This window comes from Trachurus japonicus, chromosome 12 (genome assembly GCF_045865225.1).
Source record: "Trachurus japonicus isolate A0001 chromosome 12, Traja_1.0".
NCBI classification, from domain to species: domain Eukaryota; kingdom Metazoa; phylum Chordata; class Actinopteri; order Carangiformes; family Carangidae; genus Trachurus; species Trachurus japonicus.
Window position 1 is genome coordinate 14,232,980 of NC_140918.1, and position 26,301 is coordinate 14,259,280.

At 40.3% G+C, this 26,301-nt stretch overlaps 1 protein-coding gene across 2 annotated transcripts in view; it reads right to left on the minus strand.

Moving 5' to 3' along the window:
• Positions 1 to 26,301, minus strand: part of rgs3a (regulator of G protein signaling 3a) — a 148,487-nt gene that overhangs the window by 106,431 nt on the left and 15,755 nt on the right. The window contains exons 4-9 of one of the 2 annotated variants that reach the window (XM_085793322.1): positions 25,843 to 25,901; positions 25,645 to 25,739; positions 24,884 to 24,952; positions 22,224 to 22,284; positions 18,926 to 19,016; positions 3,602 to 3,669 (exon numbers count right to left, since the gene is read on the minus strand). In XM_085793322.1, coding sequence (XP_085649448.1) covers positions 3,602 to 3,669; positions 18,926 to 19,016; positions 22,224 to 22,284; positions 24,884 to 24,952; positions 25,645 to 25,739; positions 25,843 to 25,901 — 443 coding nt within the window. Of the gene's footprint in view, positions 1 to 3,601; positions 3,670 to 18,031; positions 18,355 to 18,925; positions 19,017 to 22,223; positions 22,285 to 24,883; positions 24,953 to 25,644; positions 25,740 to 25,842; positions 25,902 to 26,301 lie in introns of those variants that run through there. The other variant, XM_085793324.1, reaches the window with a different exon arrangement.

Sequence of the window (26,301 nt, forward strand, 5' to 3'; positions counted from 1 at the left end):
TAAAAAACATTACCTGATTTCGTCCCTCCCTTCGTCCTAACCCTCTCTGCTGCTGAAACCTTTATACGCCTTCGTCACCACCAGACTTGATTACTGCAACAGCATCTTTTATGGCCTCTCATCCAGAACCCTCAATAAACTCCAGTATATCCAGAATTCTGCTGCCTACCTGCTCACTCATACTTGTCCCCATGACCACATCACCCCCGTCCTCCAAAACCTTCACTGGCATCCTGTTTCTTACCGTATACAGTTTAAAATCCTTCTTCTCACATTTAAAGCACTCCATAACCTGACTTCCTCCTACCTCACTGACCTCCTCGACCCCCACCCTCCTAACCGCTGCCTCCACTCCTTCGATGCCAACATCCTGTACTACCCCCCATGACCAAGCAACAGGGCCGCTGCCCCCTCCCTCTGGAACTCTCTCCCCAAATCCATCTGCAACTGCACCGACCTGTCCACCTCTAAGACCCTTATCAAAGTCTTTGAAGCGCTCAAAGCACTTTTACACAGTAACGGTGGTGGTAAGCTACAATTGTAGCCACAGCTGTCCTGGGGCAGACTGACAGATGTGTGGCTGCCAATGTGCACCAAACAGCCCCCCTGACCACCACCAAACATTCATACACATCACACGAGGCAAGGTGGATAAGATATCTACGTTACGACAGCGGGTGGGATGGGGCGGGATTCGAACCTCTGGTTATTGGACGACCCACTCTACCTCCTTAGCCACTGTCATCCCAATATTAAATATAATTTAAAATATTAATATAAAATACAACACCAGCTGTATGTGAAATGATTGACTGAAATAACATTTAAAATTTTTTTTTGAGTTGTTTATATTTAGACATGCTTGTGTCAGAAACTTTGGTCTTGTTTTTGTACTGTGCGTACTGCATAGCTATATGTTATTAATTGAAAACCCCAATAAAAAGAGGAGGCCACAGACTATGAAGGAGAATGTGAGAGCCAAGAAAGAGTTATAGAGAGTTTATATTCTATTCTGTTACATTGTAATAAGGCTTTTCTCAAGTTAACATGTCTTATATTTGTGGTGCTGAAAAGATGAAACAGCAGCTGTAGGGTGGGCAGAGCATTCCATGCCAGTAACCACTGGCGGTAATTCTTAAAAATGGCTGCCACAGTCATCAGAATTAAAATTTGCAGTGGCCCAATATCCACATTCATCAAACATATATTCAGCAATCATATCACCAAATTTGATGCTTTTATCACAAAATGAACAATTGTCAAGCTATGTCGTCCCACTATAAGGTTAATTGAGCCACCTAGAAAGTATGAACAAAGTTAGCTAAGCAAATAAATTACATCATACTGTATCTGATCAAGGCAATCCCAATATGTATTGAAAACAGATATATGTCTAGAAAGGCTATTTATAACTAATTTATCAATTATTATTTAAAGAGCTAGGATGCTCAAACCTACAAAGCCACATATTTTGGACTGATGATGATGATGATTAGGGTAAAGATGTAAAAAGAGTGCATAAAAATGTGCAAACTGCAAACATGCACAAATCAGAGGCTGGAGGAGGATGAATAAACTGCCTTAACTCTGGACTATAATCATGATGATGGTGATAATTAGGGCAAAGATATATAGAAAACTTTAAAACTCTTTGAGAAATACAGAGGAATAAGCAGTTATTGACAATTCTCGCCTGGGCCCGTGTTCCACTTTAAGACCCATAATCATCCCTCATAGTAGGAAATTATGGGAAGATTATACATTTCCTGAATTGTTACAGTCCTGTGAGTATTTCAGTTTTTGTTATTTGTGTCAGTGCTGTTCTTACATTTCACAGTGCTATAAAAAAGACTACAGTTTAGGCGAAAATAGTGGAAAAATAGTTGTTGAGATAGATTGACCTTTGACCATGTGACCTTTATATTTTTTATAGATAGGCCCAAAACTAGGTCTTAATGAAAGCTGGGATTGTACACTTTAAAATTCTACCAAACATGCCCTCATAACATATGAGTAAAGGTCTGAAAATGAGCACAAAACAAGATATTCCCCCTGCGTTTAGAGGCCTATTTATTGCAGGGGGTTGATAACTTTATGAGCTGATAACTGTCATAAAGCTACCACTTAGGATGGGTTATCATACCAAAATATCATCTATATGGACATGTACCTTTTCAAAAAATGTTACTAGATTTTGCCACTCTGAGTGGTACCAAAATCTGGTCTGGCCCATAGACTAGTTGGTTGGTTAGTGTGTTGGTGTGTGTAAATCGGTTAGCATTTATTTTTATATTGTACCCTGATACCCTGGTCCACCTGGGGGTGTAACATTATTCACTTTTCATGTAATTAACTTCAGATAGTATAGTAGTAGCCTATAACTAAAGCCTCCAATCTTGTTTAAGATACAGTTTATGTACAAGAAATCATGCTTAATCCCATTTGGAATGCTAATGCTGAAAGTTCAGTTTTCTCTGATTTTGAGGTAGGACACTGGAAGACTTTGGTCATAGCAGGTGTAATCTTCTAGATAGAAAGGTCATCTTGGGCTTAAATTGAAGCTTACAAATGTGGGAAGTTTTTCATATCCATCTTAGGCAGTGATATGTATAATAAATGCTTAAAAGTGATCACATTTGATGACAATTTGTCAGGCGGAAACACATTTTTTTGTCTTTTGGGATAAACTGAGGATGATATTTGAAAATAGGAAGGCAGTAAGCCCCAGAATATTATTCTGATAGTTTCCCCTATGTGTCAGGATACACCATGCACAATTTCAGAGTTATCTGACCATGTATGCAGTTGCAGTACCCTAATATATGCCATTACATCATTTCGCCAGAAGCTTTTCCCAAAAAGGGGGTTTTTTGGCCCCTGGGGCCAAACGGATCCTTGCTGGGGGTGGAGGTTATCAACTTGTGATGGCCCAATGTATGGGATAACAAGAAATAATAGTGAAAAAAAGGTAGCAAAAAACATCCTGAGGGGTGGACCTGGCTCCCGGCCTATAAGGACATGTGGCTCACATCTGACTGCACATTTAGCTTTTCGCCTTTCTCATGACAAATCATCATTCTGCTCCGCATCTGACTCACATGCAAGTGAACTTTTTGACGTGCATTGTCTCTCAAGAAATGACATCTTGCTCCATTCAATGCTCCGAGCCTAAATGCATGATTCAATTAGTTGCTATGGTTGCTGAGAATGTGTAACATGGAATCCATGCAGTAAATATCTTACTGACGGCATCTTTATGCATGATGAGTTTGTTGGACATGGTGCGATGTCACGGGTCAACTACTTTGTCTATAGTATACAGGCCTATTCATTCACTGTGCACGCACATACAAACACAATTAATACAAATACACAAATAATTAAAAATCAATAGAAAAGATAAGATAAATACTCCCCAAAACCCTTAACAACTATTGCAATAGTATTATTACACATTTATGTAAAAAAAAAAACATTTAACTTCCACAATATGTCAATTACTCAGGTTCACATGCATCCAAAAACACAGCTGAGAAAGGCAAGGAATAAGCTTTACATGGCCCACGCACACAGACAGTTAAAAAGGTTTGATCTTACTTACTGTTAAGCATTGCATATTCTCAGGGCGATTGGTCTCGGCGGCAGCACCATGGTTTGACAGCACAGCCTCTGAAATGTAGACAAAGGAATCACGGGCTGAGACAGTGCCTTTGGAGCACATTTCTCCCTGTGCCAACACAAAACAGCTTTCTGGATGCACAAAAATAAAGTCCTCAAATAGTTCTGAGAGTCCATAAAAGTGACTCAGAGAGATAACAACAAGCAATTATGGCAACAGTTGTCTGGAGCAGCCTTTGCTGGGCTGGGATTCAAACTTCAGAGCGCACATAAAAGGCAAAAAAAAAACAAAAAAAAAACAGGCAAGCCGAGTCAAGGAAAATCCCGTAAGATGCGTGGATCCAACAAACTGCCCAAGAGAGGAGTGGAAGTGAGAACAAGTGAGAAGGAGGGAAGGAGGGAGGGGTGAAGAGGAGAAAAGGAACTCCTCTCTCACTCTATTATCTGTCCGTCACAGGGCTCCTGGGAAGTTGCTATGGTTACAGGGACTCACGCCTCAGTGTCCTTTTAACTATTGCTCATAAAGGCAGCATTCAGCTTTGGGCCACAATGCAGATCCCTCTCTCTCCCCCGTTTTTCTTTCTTTCTCTCTCTCTCTCTCTTTCTCTCTCTCTCTCTCCTTTTCTCTCTTTCTGCATTTCCTCCTGTTTACATCTCCCTACATCTCTCGCTCTGCTGTACATCTTTTCTTTTTAGTTCTGGTCTGTATTTCCTCTGTCAATATAACTTCACACAGAGCCACCCAACCATCCCCTTTTCAAACACTACCATCATCCCCGTGGTGTTTTTATCCTTCCCCTTACCCCTCTATCTGTCCATACACTTCCATCACCACCCCTACCTCCATCATCAAAGAGGAGAAATTATCCTGCCCCAAACTGTGAAATGCTATTTTCGAAACTCTGCCAACCCTGTCCAAACAGCCCCGGTACAAAAAAGAGTGTAAGTGGATAAGTAACCTTTTATTAACCCTGCAAAAAGTTGGAATAATCACATTATATACACAAAAATACCTTGAAATATCAGATTTAAGTAGCTTTAGAGTTGGAAAAACAGTTTTTAACCCTGCATTAAGGGTCACATATACAATATATTGAAAATTGTCCTGGTGCAGCACTTCCATGAAATGATTTGACTCGTAACCTCAACAGAGTATTCCAATCCAAAACACCATCAATTGTTGTTTTTCTGCTGCCTGAAATGGAGGCTTCGATGTTGTGGAAATCAACTTATTCTTTTGACTTGGAGTTACAATGAAAGGACGGCGCAGAGCTTGACAGTAAGACATGTATTTGTCAGAGACTGTGCCACAAAGACAAGCAACATCATCCATCATTTCACAAATGAACAGAAAATGACACATGTTTAAGTTGAAGTGACAAAGTGTTCAAGCTGCCGCAGTAATTATGACTCCTGACAGGAACAAAGAAGGAAGTAGAGCGACAACAAAACGTGGGACTTTGCAATGGGAGACTGGTGTTTGTTTCCTGTTTCCAACAGTTAGTCAAAATGTCTTTCAACCACAACCATGAATGCTCCTCCTAAACAATGTGCTTATTCTAAAGTGATGTCTATGCTTCAGTCTTACTTAATGTTAACCACAGAATTATCAGAGCGTAAAACTGATTGCTTTTTCAACAAAGTGATCTGCCGATGGGTGAAACAAATACGTTTCTTTCTAAAGGACACAGATAAAGATTGTATTTTGTTAATTAATTTGGGACACCACGAACCAATTGCTTTGAAGATCATCCAAAAAATGTCACATCCCCACAGAGTACACAATACAACAATGTCGAGGGCAGTCCCTGAACTATTAGGTAGAACAGAGCACAGTTTTTCAAAACTTAATGCTTCCCCCCAGACATTTTTTAAATTATGTGCAAATCCTCTGATATTTTTACAACATTTTATGTGTGATCATGTCCCACAAAATGTTATAATTAAGTCTTTAAATTGTAACTCGTTTACCAAATATACAGGAGATGTACAATACAGCTATCCGTCACACAACACCATCAAAGAGGTGGTGAGGCCCACATTCATCCCGCAGCATGTGCATACAGCCAGAGTCATAAAGAACTAGTCTCAGCTTCAAGAAGAACAAGGACTCATGCAACAGATGGTATGGCCCCCCCAGAGCCCTGATCTCAACATCATCAAAAAGAGATCATGAAGAGACACCGAGGAGCCTAAATCTATAGAAGAACTGTGGCAAGTTCCCTGAGATACAACCTGCCTGCCTAGTACATTGAAAAGCTATGTACTGTATGTGTATCAAGGAGAACTGGTACTGGTTTAAAAGCAAAGGTGCTCAAAGTAAATATGGTTTTGATTGAGTTTTTTTTTTTTTCTAAATTTATATGCACACTTGCACAGTGTATGAAGTTAACTCATGAATAAAATTATTCATAGCAAAATGAAAGCATCCTGACTTTACTGTAATTGCCTAAAACCTTTGCTATGTGAGCTTTCAAGTGTCCACATTATACTTGTGTAATTTGCATCTTTCATATCATTCTGTGTTAGTGAAGGTCAAAAATAAAGTAAAGTAAAGTAACAATAAACTGATCATACTTGGGATTCAAATTTCTCTACAGCCCACACGCTGAATAGATTAAGAACCTCCTATTATTTTGTTTCCACTTTCCTCTGTCCTAAAGTTTAACCCAAGAGTAAGTGGTCCATTCCCATAGTTGTGGTTGCCATTGTAACCCTGGGTCTTTTTTTTTTTTAAAGAGATTTTGTCACTTTTGAATCTAAAACCTCCAGGGGTCCCGCAAAAGAGAAGGGCTAACCTGGCTGGCGTCAAGCCCAGGAGAGGAGGCTTTTGTCTGGGTAAGACATCAGTAACATGGGGCATATGAGGGGAAAGAAGTGGAGCAGCTGGCAACGAGAAACATCCAGAATGACTGACATAAAGATGGGAGGGAATAAAGAGAGACAAAAAGAGATGGATATAGTGGACAGTGGGAAAAGTATACAAAGAGAAATCCAGAGAACGATGGGGGGGAAGGAATGTAGACCGAAGAAGAGTATTAGACACTGAGAGGATTAAAGGAAGACAGACGATGACATCAGGTGGGAAAAAAAGAGGCAGAAAATGAAGACATGCAAAGACGAGAGTAAGGGAGAGAAATCAAAAGGTGCAGACAGTCGTCTGTAGTTGAATCAGCCCGTCTCAGATGTGCCAGAACATGAAAAGTCCTTGGCTCTGCCCAAATCCTTCATTGCGCCACTCACTCACTTGACACCCGGTCCTTCTATTCAACTTCTGTCACCCACAAACAAATAAACACTTGATGGAGAGAGTGGAAAAGCCAAGAAGGGAGAACATTGCCTCCACTTCACTTCACTGTGCGGGTCTCTTAAGAACACCTCAAGGACCAGGGAATTATTGTTTATGCTGTGAACATAGTATATATTAACACAGCCTATAAAGAAATTAAGTGATGTTTATGGACTGGCAAGTGAATGCATTACACTGTGCCATAGTTAGAGGGAATGTTAAAAAAGAAAAATTAGCTTGTAGCAGCTAGGAAAAGTTGAAGTTGTTTTTGTTTTTGTTTCTTTTTTCAGCCATGAAAGGAATATAGCTGAATTAAATATCTTTGGTCTCAGGACAAGGGCATTTAATAAAAAACATACTACAATAAAAAAAAAAAAACTTTTAATTCAAGTAAGAAATGAAAAGCCTGGACATTCCTTCTAATCACATGGGAATTAAATTGGCATTCTCCAGCACATCTAAACAAACTGGGATGCTTCTTTCCCCACACACACGGTTTAGTTCAGAAAGTGATACAGTCAGTTGAAGCCTTCTGGCACTGGCTAGACAAAGACTTTGATTTATTGACCAACTAGAGTAGAGCCTTTTAAAACAGGCCATCGTGCATGTGCAGACCTCGTTCTGCACATCATTTTCTCCACACTGATGGAGAGAGATCACAGTAATATGAGCACAAAACTATACTATTCACTCAATTCAAAAGTCTGAGTGACGCAACAGGGCTGACATTTAGAAAGTTAATAAATCCAGAAGACTCCATGGTGTAGCTCACGTTCCAAAAGAGATAGTTTTTTGGAGATTACTATCATTATTATTTGGTTTAAAAAAAATAAAATAAAATAAATAAAAAAGAATATGACAGACCATATCCAGAAAGAAAACAACTCAATAATCGCACAGTTCAGACAAAAGTCGACATTGCAAAAATAGCCTAATCATTAACTAAGAAAGAAAATAAACAGGCCTCCTTTGACTAATCTGGCCGAGTGGTTAATTTGCTTTTCTGTGCAATACAAACTGTGATATTAGCAAAAGTAAACACATAGTTTTCTCTGTCTCGAATTAAAATAGAAACTCTTATCACTGTGAGGTTAGCTGAAGTTCATGAGAACAGCTCTGGCATATAATTCAGTTAATCTGTTACATCGCAGCATTTTTCAAGTGACAAAAAAAAGACAAACAACACAGGAGATCAAAGACAATGTGAAGATCCAAGACAAATTGAACCCACAAAGAAGAATATACAAGAGTAACACAGAATTCAACCTTCAAAATTATGATTTATGAGATCAAGATGTTACCGCTACGTGTCACTATGGTCTCTGAAAGATGTCTCCTAGGTTTGTCTTGTATCTGTAGAAAGATGATGTGAAATGACACATCTACACCAAAGTCTGGTGATAATTGATTAAAACTGCTTTGGGTTCACAAGGTTATCAATATTATTGTTTTATTTACTCTGATTTATGGTCATTTTACATTGTTAACATTAGTTTCCAGTGCTAATGCAGTCTTCTGGGCTCCTAGTTTATGTTTGAATGTGTTCTTCTAATGCATCAATATGCACATTCACACTTCAGTGATTCACTCCTTCATACATGAGTAGTGTTGCGGTTTGCAAAATCATTTGCCTTGCAGCTCTTACTGGTAAATACGAGTAAATGTGTAGCTCATCAGCTGAAGATCAGTATGCATGTTGTGCTTGAAAGTGTTTTTGTTGGTCAATAGACAGATTGATCCCAAGAAGAGAAAAAATATTGAGAATGGATACCGCAGCCTGAAATACTGGATCCAGCTGAGTTCTTTGATGTGTCCTCTTTGATCAGGTTGGCCATTATTGTGCGCTGGGTTGTAATTTGTGCCCTAACCCCCCTATGTAAACTGAAGAAAACTATGCTGTGTGTACACTAACTGTGTGCTGTGTTTCTGTTCTGTCAGTGGGCAGTTCTTTGAATGCAGCAAACATAAAAAAATAAATAAATAAATAAATCTTATCTCAAGTCGATGGGGATCATCTCCATCCATCAAACAGGATAAGTGTGCAGATCAAAGTGCTTTTCTTCTTCCATCAATTTTCAGAGGTCAGATACTCCTCATCTTATGTCTACTTTATGAGAATACTGCAGGATGAAGACAATCCCTGTAGGGCCTTAGTATAATCCACTAAATCCACTAGGCCAACCATTCATCCATACACAATAAAACTATCAGTCATAGTCAGGATTTGTTGACATGTTTATTAAACCATGGTGGTAACACCGTGCTAAGTCTGGGACAAAAGTCATGTCCTAAACAAATGAACTGACTGAAAGTCACCAGCATGCTGTTGAGAACTGAGCTACTATAATTTAGGGATTTTATCCCCCATTAGGAACGTCAGCTACTCTACTACAAGCATGTGTGCGAGTGGGATGACATTAATACAAGTGATTTCATTTAACAGTGAACAGGGAGTTACAGCTTCCTTTGTCAGAATCGTCTGTACATCAATTATGGGATGCTATGAATGTACGTATTCTGGATTAATCCTGATTATGTGGATGAGTAAATACAAGTGGCCCACTGTAAAAAAAATTATGTCAACCTGTCATACTGCCTTAATAATTGCAGTAAATAACAGGGACATATTACAATCTGATGCTATTATAAATACTGTATATTCCAATAGATGATTTTACCATAAACTGAATTCAATTTTATAGTTTTTATGAAACAATCTTTAAATATATCATGAGGTGTTCCTGTTATGTCGCCCTTTGCCCTTTTTATGTCATGCAAAGCAGAACACAAAAGTAGGACATACGTGCATATTATAATGCAAACATGTAATGCTCATAAATGGATGCACAGGTTATGTACAGGTTATGTTCACCACACACAGCTTGAGCCCTGACAGGAATGGATTTTGAAACGCTTGAGTTAGCTGCACAGTAACAGCCCAGAGCCGAATACATTTCAAACATGACACAAGAGTAACATTCAACATGAGAGATATCCGTGCCCCCCTTCTGCCTGACCGAAGCAGCCGCTGCGGGACTGACTCATTTACGCCATGATACTACGTGGAACTAGATAATAATGTGATGACTTTTGGGCATTCTCATTAGCCAGACGGATGTGGCTGATGCATTTCAGCTCCTGTCTCTGTCCCTGTGCAAGGCAGAATAGCCAAAAAGGATTATGGCTCCTGTCCGTTGAGTCATTGTGTTGTATGATTGTCCCTGATAGGGATTTGTACAAAAGGATTTGACGAGAACAAGCATAGAAATAGAAAAAGGATGGGGACGGAATTTCATATTCTAGCTGAGTGGTAGCCAAAATCATCAAACACCCAACTTAAACCATTATCAATTCATGGTAGAGAAAGTCGTAATATTGTATAAATGAATAACCTACAAAAGAGGCAAAGCTGAGGGAGCGTTGTAGATAGTGGCGGCTGTGAGGCTGTTATATTCATTGCAAAACGTCTACTCAAAAAGCTCCACCATTTAAAAAAAATACTTTGTTGTGTTGTCTCACTTGAACTATTGGCTACACTGCCATCATGACTAGAGTACTGAGAAAACTCCACATCCATATCCATGTACATATTAAACAACTGAGCATAAATGAGCTTTCAGGGAGTAAGGAATCACCAACAAGATCATCATCATCACTGCCCATTCTGTCTTAAACATATTACATGTATGACCTACATAGTATGTTTTTCAGGATATTGACAACTTGTTATATATGATATATGATAGAGGCTATCTTATACTCCTACATGGATGACATGGTGTGAAAATGACGCGTCATTCACAGAGAACTGTCGGTACGTGCTGTGACACATGATAAGAATATCTGCAGCGCAGGAGAGGAATATGCTTATTTTCCACATGAGCGCACCTCTTATTGGCAGTCACACTCTGCCCCCCAGACGCGCCGACTTAGTTCCGCCTACCCACTGCAGGCTCAACATGTCTGCCCATCAGGAAACTGATTCTAATTTACTTTGTGTCCATGACGACTTTCAGCCGTCTAGGTTCATTGCCTCTGACCCCAACACATGGATGTGTCCACCCACTGGAGATTAAAGACTATGCTATTTGGCGGTTTGCAGTCTGCAGAGATTTGTGCTTGTGAGGCGCAGAGTTTGGATAGTCGAACGTGCCAGCATCCTTTGTGGTTGTCTGAGCTGACTGGTGTATGACCCCCAACCCCCCTCCCCTCGCCATCACCCCTAATTTTTCCAGAAGACACAATGTTCCTGTGGTCAATCACCAACAGATGTATTTAGAGTTTCCTAACAATGCATCAAATTCTCAGAGATTGTTTTGTTTCAGTCACAAAATGAGGCCGGTCCACCAGCGCTTATTTAAACTCTCCAGACCCGTTGCTGTCTATTCTTTGTTGTTACGTCTTTTCTCTTTGAAAGCGCAGCTCATGCAACACTTACAGTATATTTCTTTACAAAATGTCTGATAGAAAAAGGTCAGCATCAGCCAAAGTTTTTCATTTCAAAGACAAAACTTGTCTCAGTTCTATTGTCAGTCATATGGTTTAGCTTTTCACTTGGGATATGTCTTGTGCAGAGGATGAAAACTTTAGAATATGTTTTGTCCTAATTAAAGGACAATTCCGGGCGAATTCAACTCTGGGGTGTATTTTCATATCATTTTAGGTCTAAAAGAATGAATCTGAAGATTTTCAGTTTAATCGCTCCTGTTTTGCGGTAGTTGCATCTGTCCCCGCGTCCCCACGGCAGCAATGAATGGGAGTGGATGTAAGTTCCGCTGTTTAGGCTGTTTCCAGCCCTCAAAGCCGCAATGTTTTTCCACAGACAGCGTCAGATGGCGACTCAAACATGCACCGAGAAGTTTATTTACTTCAAGCAAGCCGACATGTTTGTAAAACTAGATCTAATTCAAAGTCTCCCGGAGTCTCGCGCAAGACCCAGTTGCCGTGCGCGGTGTGTTCACATGCAGTGGGAAAAGCTACCGTTTGTGTCATAAACACAGGAATATCAACTCTTTACTTGCTTCAAGTAAAAAAAACTTCTCGGCGCATGTTTGAGAAGCCACCTGACGCTGTCTGTGGAAAAAAAATGTACACTTCAAGCAAGTAAAGAGTTGATATTCCTGTGTTTATGACACAAGCGGTAGCTCCGACTGCGCCTGAATACACCAGCACTGCAACTTCGGGCTCGCGCGAGACTCCGGGAGACTTTGAATTAGATCTAGTTTTACAAACATGTCGGCTTGCTTGAAGTAAATAAACTTCTCGGTGCATGTTTGAGTAGCCATCTGACGCTGTCTGTGGAAAAAAATTGCGGCTTTGAGGGCTGGAAACAGCCTAAACAGCGGAACTTACATCCACTCCCATTCATTGCTGCCGTGGGGACGCGGGGACAGATGCAACTACCGCAAAACAGGAGCGATTAAACTGAAAATCTTCAGATTCATTCTTTTAGACCTAAAATGATATGAAAATACACCCCAGAGTTGAATTCGCCCGGAATTGTCCTTTAAGCCTGCACCAAGCAGTTAAGTTGGAGAACATACTTTTTTTTTTATAGGCTCCTGCAGATATTTAGAATTTAAGCGAGTCATAGTAGATAAAACATTAATAATTGTGCTGCTATGTTCAATTCAACCATCCCAATAAGCTCTGACAGTGTGACAGTGAGGCAGCATAAATAAAACCAGGAGCCTGAAACTGAGTAAATGGAATTCAGCTATCATTAATTTTATTAATTACACTTCTGCCTTTCCTAGTGTGAAATATCTTTTGTGAAAAAAACACAGATAATTATGGGTCTGTAAGGTTTGCTGATGCACAAATACTTCAAAAACCCAACTTCAGCCTCTGCGGAGGTCTGAGTGAAAACACATGTGGATATGCAAAGGGCCTTTAAATAGGTTCACTATACTACATTGTATTATTCTGGATCCGTATATGCAAGATTCAAATACACATACCATTTTTGGGAGACAGGAAGGTATGTTAACAATAAACTTAAGTTGTTGAAAATGGGAAAATGAGAAGCAGAAGTTAGATTTGAATGCTAACACAAAAACAGTCAGACGTGCTTGAGATTTTTTCCATTTACAGACCAGTAATTTTAGTTTTTCATAACAGATTCGGTTTCACAGGATCAGAAACCCATACCGGTCAGTTTCATCATGACTCTAATAGTACTTTCTAACACTGAGGTAACATTATAATGACCATGTCAAAGGCACACAAAGTGCAACAAAGTAGTAGAGAGATCAGAGCCACGGGGTCAAATGCTTCACTTCAGATCAAGTGGATATCAGCCCGGGGTCGATGTTACCCTTCACAGAAACCATCAGACGCATGCCATGTCAGACAGTTCCTCATCAACACATTGTCCAACATGATCACACATTATCAATAACAATTTAAAAACATCTGAACCCCCCACCCCATCCCACCCCATCCCGTGTGTCCTTGTCCACCACTTCCATATGAGTTAATCACAGGCAACATTTTAATCTGCTGATTTAAAGGCACAGCTTGCCATCTGGAAAGGCCTGGCAGTGTTTATGTGTGTGTACAGTATGCCTGGGTCCCCATTCACCCATTATGAGTAGTGAAACAAAGTGTGTGTACGAAGCAGATGACACACTTTATGAGCACGAGCCCAATGGCTGTTCTGCTATTTTCTGCTTTCGCCCATATGGGGACCACCTGACCCACATCGTCAGCTTATTGGAGGGAAATGTATTATCCATGGTCAAAAACACACACACGTACATGTCACTGTGGGTCAGTTGTCTCCACTGACACACTCCGCAAGCCAAAGGAGCAGAGCGAAGGGGGTTTCTCAAACACTCGCTTTTGTCATTCATCAGTCATAAATCCGCAGACGGCAAAGATTTGCTCATGTGCAACATGCACACATTGGCTGATTATACCTAATCCCCAAAAAATGTCCCACCAACCCAGTGACCGTTTCCTCTAATGAAGAGAAACTCATTAGATTTTTTAATCTCCTCTGATGTGTAATCAGTTAATAACTAGAATACACAAAGTTTATACAGATTTTTTCTGCTGTTTTAAAGATTTTTTCTGGAAATTTGTAAACAAAATCAATCAAAGCAAGCGATTCCTGTTTCGATAATCTACATTTGGACCGCATGTGTGCACCAGCACCTGGGCTCAAACAGCTGCATCTGTACAGTGGTTTCTGTAGCTACTACTGCATTATACAGAAATGTGTTCTGAAAATCAACTCTAATTGCCCTGTCACTCCTTATAACAATAATGTTGTTTGGCTGTCACTCATGCACAGTCTCTTTTCTCCACGCACATTTAGTAAAGTTAAGGCAGCAGCCTTTTTACTGTAGCCCTACAGTGTAATTAGCTGTCAGCCTCGGCGGATAGGTTTTGTTGTAGCGGCAAAGAGGAAAGTCTGCCTGAGCCACAATGGTTCCGGAGAGTAAAGAGAAGAATGACTTCTTACAATGTGATATTTAGAGATATCGCCTCTTTTTCTGTCTACATGTTTTGTGATAGCTCTCTTCTGTGAAAAAGCACATTTTCTTTCAAATGTTCCTGTTATAATGGTGTCAAAGATCAACAACAGTCCATCTTTCAATGGGTTTTGACCTGTCCAGCTTGTGTGCTGCACTCAGCCACAAGACCATTTATTTTTGCTCCAAATGGGTGAGAAATATATATGTATATTCAATAACAAAAAAAGTTTTCCTAAAAAGGCTGGGTACTAGAATTTTTTATCAAATGTTACTTGAACAGGAGTAAAATCCTGTATTTGTTTTGTGCTTCATTCGATGTTCTAGTGAGTATGTACAGCAGCAGGATGCCTGTGGGATTGACTCAAAATAAACCCATGTACCCAATGTTGATCACAATGAAGCAACACGACACCCGGTACAACAGTGTGACTCACTGATGTGATTTTGACAATAAAGGTCAATGACACAGAGGAATGACCTGTGTCACACTTTTGCAACTAGAAATGTATTTATAGAATCACCTCACTGCTGATTTTGACTTGTTGACCAGAGGAGATTTCTGCATGTGTGCAACAGTCCAACTGTGTCTCCTCCCCATTAGGTCAGGATGATGCCACATCATGTGTAGATGGGCTGCTTGTCCAACATAATTCTGCCCTCGGGGACTGCAGCCTGGCACTGCCCTGACTCTGAGCTGGCACAGGTCTCTGAGTGGGGGATTAGTCAGACACACTGATCCAAATGTTGCAACTCTGGAGAGAGTTTGTGGACATTAACATGGATCAATCTAGCAAACCAGTGGAAGATCTCAACAGATGATATTTGTCTACAAAGACTTTCTTTCAAAGTTGATGTGGAGATATAGCATTATGACAGTGAAGCTGTCACATAAGTTATATAAACAGCTGACTTCAGTTTAGTTTGACAACATACAGAGATAATCCATCTTAAAATACAAATATTAAAAGGTAAAACATATTAATTTATGTACATGACCTTATTGAAAAACAATTATTAAAAAGACTGCCAGTTTGAAAGTGAAAATTGAAAATTGAATGTGAAGTTGATGTTTTGTTTCACCTCAACTTATTGGCAAGCTGATTGTTGCTTCTGGGTGACACTTTGCATTATACCTGAAGTTTGTTTTTTTTTCATTAAAATTTGGACAAATTTTCAGCTAACCAAGCCCAAACAATTTCCCTCTGATGGTACATCTGTCTACCTAATCTACTCCCGACCTTATTCCACAACATTCATTATCTACTCTTAGCTCTACGCTAATGTTTTCTAATCACGAAATCGAAGAACAGTGACTATAACGTAATTATCTCTCTGCATGCATCTGGAACAACTGAAATCCTCGCATCATTTGCATCCACAACGTGTTTCCATTTTTGGATTTACAGTCACCTGTTTCACCCTTGTGTAACTGGAGTGGAAGTCTACAGAATTTACTTCCTTCACCCACTGCTCTTAAATAGTACCTATACACAAACAGTGCATATCTCAATTCCCTTAAGCACTGCACAAAAACAAACCAACACATCAACAAACACAGACAACCGACTACAGCTCCTAATGAGCAGCCCCTCCTGAGCACTCCACGAGAGCACAAATATTACCGCGAGTCTGACATTAAAAATCACGAAAAGAAAAAAAAAGTTCATGATATGGTATCAACCCCCTGATATTCACCTAGTGTTGTCTTGCAGACTGGCAGCATTTACTGTGTGTCGGATAAATTTCGGTATTTTTTCCAACTCAGCTAACACTTTCAACTAAGTTAAAAAGACTTTTTCCTTTGAGAATAAATATTTTCTAAATAAACTCTTCAGCAGCTTGCTCATTTATGCAGAAACTCTTGAGGAGAAACTCTTGTGGCATAGCTTCATTATACTTAAATACTGACAAGATGTTAAATATCGCTGCTATGGCACCATTGCTTTCGAGTAGAGACAGAGTCAGAGAAGAGGCTTGATGGTAAGAGGAAAAAATATATAAACTGGCCTTGAATCCAAAGCATTTCATGATCAGTGTGAGGCTGCCAAGCTCCCAGAATGCTCCTACTAATTCCTGTCATTTACTGTAAGGTTTCCTGTGATGATATGTTGTAAATATAAGTAAGGAATTCAATAGAGTGGTAGTTAGTGTTACATTCAATTGTTTGTTTAGAAATGCGCTTTTGCATTCTGCCACAGCTCCTGAGCACATAAAATGGACTGAGGATTAAATGACAAATGACAAGGATGCCAGAGAAGCAGAGACGTCTGAGAAAACAGAGAGAGGAGGGTGAATGAGAGTACAGGTGAAATGGGGGGAGATGAGATGGAAAAGACAGAGAAAAGGCTCAGGGGTATTCTTAACCACATGGACAATAGTGTGAAAGAGACAAACTTAACAATACAAACAAATATACTGGCAAACAAGCAGGGAGGGGGAGAGTGAGTGAGACACTGGTGACACACTGAGTGATAGTGCAATGAATGAGATTTTGGTCATTTCCATGTTAGCGCATGTCATGGTGCTGCGCTGCCTCCATGGCCTACATTCTGCCAGCTGGCAACACAGAAGTGCATGCATGTGTATGCACCCCCACTCCCACACACAAACACATACACATGAATCAGATGAGACAGTAATGGGGCAGTACTGCCACTGGGAAAGATGAAAACATTCTGCATCCATTAATACAGCTAAACATGCAGTTTCTTTTTCCTATTGTGGCCATGACATCCTATATGAAATCAATGAACTTAAATGTTCCTTTATTCCGCTTTCCAAGCAGCTTTGGCTACTATTAGTAATTGCATATTTTAGTTCAACACGTCCCAGCCTATCATCCCACAGCTGAAAGAGCTACTTGCATATGTAACCCTTGAGCACAAGTCAGGATCTCCTCATGCGAGCCTTATAATGGTTTCCCACTGGCTGACTCTTGTCCAATCTGATACCTCTGTCCCAGTTCCATCCACAGAAGCATAGAACTAATTTTAAAGTTGTATGAGGTAGATTAGCCTAGTTCAGCCAAGCAGTGTAAATTGGGATGGGTAAGCTAACGTCTTATGATATCACCATCATTCTCAAAACCCAGAATGAGACGACGTGAATGAGCAAAGGGAAACTCGGCGGCGCTGAAAGCATTGGGGTCGCGGAGGGGGAGGGAAAAAAAAGTGTTATGTGGGAATATGTGTACGTCAGTGTGCGGTGATGTGATGCGTTTGTACATGTGTGTGCAAAAACGTGGGGTCGTACTGTAAGTAATCCACTGAGTGGGTAAGATAAGCTCCTTAAAGGGGTCTTCCATGGAAAGCAATTGTGACCAATTTAGCATAGCAATCGAAAATTAGATGAGAAGTGACAGATTAGCAGCGTGTGCACAGTGTAACAAAGGCTGATTTAAAATAATGACAGCAACAATAAAAGCACACAGAAGAGGAATGCATAGATAGAAGATAAAAGAGAGGAAACAAGCAACAAGATAAAAGAGGAGACAAGAAGAAGACAGAGTGCAACAGACGGAGAGAATACATTGCTATAGCATCCTCAAAAAAAAAAAAACACTTCGGTCCACGTTGCAAAATCTGCTGCGCTGTGAGTAGTCTGACTAAGTATGACAACACAAAAACACAAACATAGTACTCACCTAGTCTAGGCTGCTCTTATGGCTGGCACAGAGCATAACTCCAACACACACACACCACCACCAACAACGTGAAACTACAAGTGAGTGCAAACATAAGTAGGAAAAGAAAGAGCACTCCAAGGAGGAGAGAGGAAAAAGAGATTTCCAAACAGACGTGTCTGTGGGCGTGCGCGCGTGTGTGGGTGTGTGTGTATGTGTGTGTGTGTGTATGTGTCAGTGTGTGAGTTGGATGGGTGGGTTTGTGTGTCAATGTGTGAGGGGAGATCCACTCCAGCAGCGAATGGTATAGAAGAGCTCCGTCTCTCTCTCCTTCTCTCTCTCTCTCTCTCTCCCTCTCAGGCAACTGTGACGCGTCAGAGTTTGGTCCAGACCCCTCCCTCCCTCCTACTCTCTCTGTCTTTCCCTTATTCGTTCTCCCAATCCCTCTCTCTTTCCCTCTCTTAATCCCTCGCTTCCCCCAGTCGCCCCACCTCCCAGCCCAAAGACTGATAAAGACTTAGAGCCGCGAGACTGCCACACTTCAGGCACACACATACACACATGAAAAAAAATAGATAGAGCTTTTGCTTTTGCTTACTTCACTGTACTTAACTCCAGTCGTGTTTGCCTGTGTTGCCATTTTTATTCAAGATTTGTATGACCCACACATTAACCTTTTTATGTGATTATGATTTCATCCTTCAATATGATGTTAAACAGAGTGACAAGAACTGGTATCACTGCAAAAGTTTGTGTCGTCACCACCAGTTTCATTACAGGTGACAGAATATGATTCTAAAACAAAGTCACAGAGGTTTTTCTCATAAAAAAATATTCACTTTTATAACATATAATGGAAATATCAGTATTCTGACCTGACACATTCATGAATGTTTAATGATTAAGTTAACTTACCAGGGGTGTGGTAGTTGTGTTGTGTGGGCACTTTGAGATGCTTCGTCCTCCCCACCTCTTCACCCAGTAGGTAGTACCATCCATGAACCTCCTACAGCAAAGACACAAAGACTGACTATGTATGTGTGTGTCTGTGTGTGTCTATGAGTGCTGACTTTAAGCTCAGGGATTTAACCAAATGAGCACTAAATTTAAAATGAAAACTCTGTGAGCACAATAACATGTACAGAAACACAAACACACAACAGCAAGGATGAGAACACACACACAGACTCAATTTGCTTGCTCCTCCAGGGCTGCAAACGCTGAACCAACACACACACACACACACAGACATACACTTACTCACACACACACACAAACACACACACACACACACACATATAACCACACTCTCCACTCACAATGCTTTAGTTTATTCCAGCTGATGCCCCCACTTCTGCACTTCTGCCCTGTGAGCCAGATGGTGTGTGTGTTTGTGCGTGTGTGTACATGTGTGTTATGTGTTTGCCACTACTGTACGTGTGTTACATAAAGCTGTGCAGGCTGTGGCGAGGGGGGTCTGATTTGTAATCCCAATGATGTGGACACAGTCTTGCAAACAAGGACATGAAAACACTGTCATAAGCTTTACCATCATTTTACTGTGTCACACATTCATTACAGCACACACACACACACACACACACACACACACACACACAAACACAAACACACACCGCCATTCTTCTCTTTTGTACTAAATAATGTGACGCCATGGACAGTGACAATAATCTCCATTCTAAAAGCATCTTATCTGAGTGGACAGATTTCTGCAGGCTGTGGGACAAGGGGGGAGGACAGGCGGGGAACTTGTATAGGGGAAGGGGGAGGGGAGGGCATATGTCCTGAGAGTCAGCGAGGGATTTACTCCATCGTTCAATATTACCATGCACGTGTGACAAAAGGGGGAAAAGAGTGGAGCAAAGAGAGCCGTTAGTCGGTTGGGGGATAGACGAGAGAGATGAAAAGAGAAAGTGGGAGACGGGAAAGAAACAAAGGGCACGAAGCGACAAAAAGGGCGCAAACAGACAACAAGATGTGACAGGCAAGAGAGAAACAACAGCTAACACTCAAAAGCTCTGAATGCCTCTGAAATAAAATAAGAGTACAGTGGACGGGCACAGAATTGGATGAGTTTCTAGGAAGAGATGAATGAGAAATAATATATTTTTAAAAAACCAGTAGAGAATAACGGATGTGATGGAGGGGATGAAATGACAAAACTCCCTATGACTCAAAGTCAAATGTCCCTCATTAGCATATTAAGCCAATTAAAAATTCATTGGGATAAATGTTAGCGGAAGGAAGCACCAGCCAGACTAAAATATCATTTATTCCCCTTGTTTGTTTTCCTCACTTCATGTGGATGTTAATTGAAACTCCAGAAAAGTCTTACTGTGGTGACTCTGAGATGAAACAGGAGGTTTTGTTAATGTGCAGCTGTGTTCATGCTTGTTTTCCTAATTTAACTTTTGAAAAAACAAATTAAGTTCCAATAGTTTATGTCGACTTCTCAGCCTGAGAGAAAAACAACAATCATTGTAATCACCATCATCTGAAAATGTTATTCAAACTGAAATATTCGGCTTCTTTATAGTCTTGGCGAGAGAAATAAAAAATTGCATCAATTCATCATTTTACTTTTCAGCCTAAAAAAGTCTCTTGGGGCAGAAGTGAGAGGTTTTTGTGTCCATTGAAGTATGTGGCTAGTTCAAACATCAGGAGGATACTTCTATTTTCTACTTCACAAAGAGCTCAGATTTTAGGGTTCATTAGTGCCGATTACTCCACTGGTACAGAGCCACGTATCACAACAAATGGTTTCTGGGCAGAAGTTGTTGCTCTTTCTTATGTGGGGTTTTCTTGTAAACGCTGGAACCACTACAGTATGATCATACGGGTTCCAACTTTCTCTACGACTGTGCTTTAAAGATATTCTCTGTAAAAGGAATGCATCTGCTTTGCTGTCTTTATATTGTCTTGAAAGAACATACTTATGCATGCTAAATAATGTAATAACAAACAGGCACTGGGGCATCACGTACCATTTGCAGTAGTTACTGCATTAAACACAGAAATATGTACTTTGTTTTAAATGGGAATATGGGATACACTGCAGGGGAAGATGTGCACATTTGCAAAGGCAGAGGAAAGATATATTAGAGCTGAATAATTAAAGAGTGAGGAGAAAGAGCTAAGAAAAGCAGGTATGTGCATTTACTGTACAGCTGAGGAGGAGAACCTATTATTTCTAACTCAGCTAAAGAGCAACACTGAACTCTTGGACCTCACATTTATCTGCTATCACCTGGGACAGTTTGGGAAGAAAAACTGAGGGCTAAGTGTTCTTCTGTATTATGATGTGTGAGTGCAGGAAGAAGTGGTGTGGACCTTTGTGTGTCTGTCATTGTGTGTTTGAGTAGTTGCCCTCTCCACGTTGCCTAGCAAGTCGTCAGTAATAAGTGTCTGGAAATAAAAATGTTTCACCCCAACAAACATTTACTGCAGTTTTCGACCAATTTCAGTGTGTGTGTGTGTGTATGTGTATATGTGTGTGTGTCCTTATGTGTATTCTGGCGGTGGTGGTGATGGCACAGTCGGTTGCTCAGTCCATAAATTGATTGTCATCTGATTTTGTACACGCACTGACAGTCCCGCAGTTGTAAAAGCCTCTTATCGAGCACAAAGGCCAGAGCAACAGCTAAGAAACAAAATGTGCGATGAAAACAGGATGTTCTGTGTTTTCAACAGCTCGAACAAAGACTGACAAAAGGAAGTGACTTTGAGCCTTGTTGTTTTTTGACAGAAAACAAGTCTCTGTGCGCAGTACATCATCATCATCTTCTCATCGCATTTCATTAGCTCTGATTTTTAAAGAGTCAAACTTATGTTTTATTTCATCAAATGGAAGAAAATGAGACTCAGTGAGGCTTAAGTTTAAAGAAAGGCCATGTGTCTGTGTGTGACCCATAACATTTCAGTAGAGAGAGTGACTCAAAGTGTGTCTTGCTCCAATATCTGGCGGCAACACTGCTGTGCTGTAACACTGGTAACCCCAAAGTGTTTCCTCTCGACTATTGAGGTCACTGGAATTCATTCACACTGAACTAAACTCTTAGATTCATGGTCTAATGGATGGACACACACACACACATAGATAACCATGCACACACAGAATGAGCTAGAGTTGAAAAGGGAGCTAAGGACACTGTTTACGGAATATATTTCTACCTGTGATCTCTGTATTCATACTCACCTGGTCTGAGTCCATAAGAGAGCGGAGACCAAAGCTCATGCAGCCCAGCAGAGCACCCATCCTGTTGATACACAGAGACAAACAGAGAGAATAAATAAGTGGGATGAAAATCAATGAATACCCGTAAGCAAAGCTGATGTGTCATCCAACTCAGGTCTGACAGATGAAATGAGTTTTATGACCCAGGAGCATTAAATCAAACAGATCGAGCAACAAATCCAAACTAACCAAAGGGATATTTTTAAAATTTAATGGTGTTTTCATCTTGATGTCAGATTTTGCCACATATAATGTTATCCCAGTATACCCCACAAACCCCTTTTTAATGAAACAGAGAGAGCAACATTGATCCCTTGTGTGAAAGTTGTGTTGTTAAAAGCATAATAAACCATAATGAAGGCAATAAAACAATAATAAAAAGTTTAAAGTAATAAAGATGTGACGCTTGGGAAATATTTTTCATGTGTATGTCAACATAACTGACAGTGAAAAAGACAGATGTGTGTTTGCATGTGGTGTGCGGGCAGTGGTGGTGGTAGCGTCGGCAGCAGAGTGGGTAGGGATGTTTAATTATGCATACATGAGAAAAACAGTTCTCGACAACCTCCCAGCTGGACCGGACTAATGCAGCTGCTGATGCTGTTTTCAGGGCAAACTGGCCGTCAGCATAAATCAGCACCTGAAATATTTCTTGGCTCCACTCACTAAAAAAGAACCAGTGACCGAAAAGGCGGCGCTGCATTGACATGAAGACACAATTGAGTTTACAATATCCTGTTCTACCACAAAATCCTGATTTAGCTTCGTTGCACGTTTTCACAAGAACAGTCTGCGCACTACGTAAGGCTGCTATTTTCAGCCATGGATACAGGAAAAGACAATTGCCTCTCTGAAAGGATAAGTGTGGTGATGCTTTTTAAGACTACTTGTTGCCAAATCCTAGTATACTTTATTCCTTTGATGACCAAAAACTTAGTTATAGTGTGCAGTGTTGTGCACTATTATGCCTAAATAGATAATAATGCATAAGGTGAACGGCTTATGTAATGGATTGTTTGTCAAAAACGATTCATAAATACCGTACTTTTAGTTTACTGTAGGTTACATGGTCAATCGCCATCCAAAGTGTGTGAGGCCTTAAACCTAAGAAGTCCACAGAAGACACAATAAGAATGAGAAATTATTAAAGGTAATGGTAGTGGCCAAAGTCTGATTTGACATGTGAGAGTCTTAGGTCATGGTCATCCATTACAGGAATCTCACACTCAAGAGGTGACCAGCTGTGTTTGGCCCCAGCAGCTCTCTGGCCAGTGTCCTGTCAAGTTTAAGACGATTTGCTGAAGAGGCACTGCCTTCCACTATTTCCTCACAACAGTTGAATAAGCACATTTTAATGACATTTCAGGCTGGACTTTACGGGAAAAAACGGCATCTGGGGAGGATGTGCGCGGTGCAGGGTTAAAGTTCACCCTTGCAGCGATCATGAGTTGGTCATATGTTCCATCTTCCACAAATGGCCAGTTGTGAGAGGTAAAAGATAATCTTGTTCACATTGTTCCATTCAGGTCTTTTTTTCTATTTTTGAGACTTTTTTTCTTCTTGAGCTGTTGCTTATACATATATACAGTATAAATATGTAGGTCACTTTACAAAGCCTGTTAACATTAAAAGCCTAATTGATGGAGCAAAATCCAAAAGTATCTGGATCTCCACCAAACATAACATTAGTGACCTGGCGGTTTTATCTCATAACTGAATTTCAGGGTCTCTGCATCTATTTACATTGCATTAGAGGTCCTGCGACCTCAAACGCACACACACAGCAACACCTTTTAGCTGACCAAAAATAAAAACACATCACAGAAATACACTACTGTATGTCCATAATCATAGAGCAATGCTGCTGAATCAAATGTATTTTGGAAATGTTTTTCCTACTGGCTTTTCCTAATTAATACCAGTGGCCATTTGGTGTGAATGAAGCTTAATTGCTTCCCAAACTGATGAGTAAATCGCTCTTAATCTGTGTCCCAGAAACTGTCCCGAAAGGTCTTTATCTTTATAATCTTTCTATGATCTAAACTCAACTCATCATTTAAGCCTGTCACTCTATACTGCAAATCTGTATATAACCTTCCAAATGTATCCTGAACATGGTATTTTGTTCTACTGCAACTGAAAACAGTGAGACTTGTTAAAGAGAATGAATTGACTAAATTAAATAAATAGCGATTCATCTTTAACCACATAAAACATGTTAGAAAATAGTGTTCTTCAAGCACATAGTCATACTTTTCTTCTTTCCTACCAACACAACACAGCACAGCAACTGTATGACTCATTCGACCATATGTCCTGCATCCCCAGCAATGACCCTGTTTCTGCATAAGTCTGCCGAGGCAGGGAGGCGAGAGTAACACATTCACTCTGCCAGATTCAGACATGGGTGTGCAAATAAACACAAAACACACAGAACAACACACCTTAGTACTGTATGCAGCAGCATTAATTATAAAGTGATACGTTGTTGACCTAGTAGGAAGTGTTGTGTCTATGGTGCTCTGCTCTCGCTAATGTGTTACAGACTTTTCATTTTCCTCTCTCGTGTCAATATGATCATGAGCCACACTGTCTCCATGCTAAACTTTCCCAGCAGGTACCTTGTTGTGGAGTCGAAGTTCCACATGGTGAAGAGCAGTCTCTTATGAAGGTCCCCCTCACTGACAACACTGAAAACAAAGGAGAGAGAATAAGTCAGTTTCAAATTTAACTGTGTCCTGCAGCGGTGTGAGGCATATTCTTATTCACCGTACAGATGTGTCTGCATTAGTTTGTGCCACCCAACCAGAAAGACACTTGAGGGTAAATACAGAAAAATACTGCAGTTCTTAGACATTGGTCCGGGCCTCTTATTTACATAAAAACACACAAATGGTGCAAAGCGAGAATTCACCGTGTATTCTATCTGAACAAACCTTCAGGTGAATTGCTGACTAACTATATTGCCTGTTCCCACTGAAGCTTTGCAGACACATCAAGTAGAATGGAAAGATGAGTATGGTATTATTTACATAATCCTCACATCCTGGCTGACTGGGGAAGATACATAAAAGCTGAGTACCATCTAAACCCAAGGTGACAAAACCATAATACTTTTTTATTACATAAAAATCTTAAAATGGTATGCATCAATATAATTTACTTTTCTTCTTCCTAATACTCTATTACAAATACTGCTTTTTTTTTTTTTTTACTGCTATTGCTATTAGCTATTTCTTATCTGTGCTATACATTTCTTTGCTGTTGTCTGCTGCTGCAACCCTGTAAATTTCCCTACCGTGGGACCAATAAAGGATTATCTTATCTTATATTATCTTAACAAATGCATGACAATGTTTGTGGAAACTGACTGAATACTCACAAGTAAAAGGTTTGTAGGAAGATGGGATTCCTACAGTGAGGAACCATCTGAGTCTTCTGTCTGTCTGTTGGTTCACTGTCTGGGAACATGCCAACCTGAAGAGCACAGCAAAAGAAAGTGACAGGTAATCGAGTTTCCACTATTGTCGACGTAAGCTTCTTTTTTTTTTTGTATTCAATTTGGTGCAGTGGTACATACCTTAACATAAGAGTCACATGGGCCCTGGCACTCTTCCAGCATGCCTCTTGCTTCCAAAACTGTGAGCATATATAAATACAGCTGGATAAATGATCAAATAGCCCATTACAGGGGATCATGTTACAGATTTCATATTATAGGCTCTAACTGACTATTTATTGGTACCAATAGAGTACTAACATTGACTGGACCCACAAAACAATGCTCCACCATAAAGTTACTTTGCTTAGATCCTGCATGATGCGTAATGTTGGAATGAGCTCACTGGTGCTACAAAAGCAAGATAAGGTTTGTTTGTGTAGATCACATGTGCATATATTAGCGACTCAGAGAGTACAGACACATTTTTGGCATATCCAAGATGATTTGGTCAAAGAAAAAGGGCTGCCATGCTTAATATGGCTAGCCTGACTCCCATTAGCTCATTGTTTCTTGTTAAATCAAAGTATGTGGAGGAGG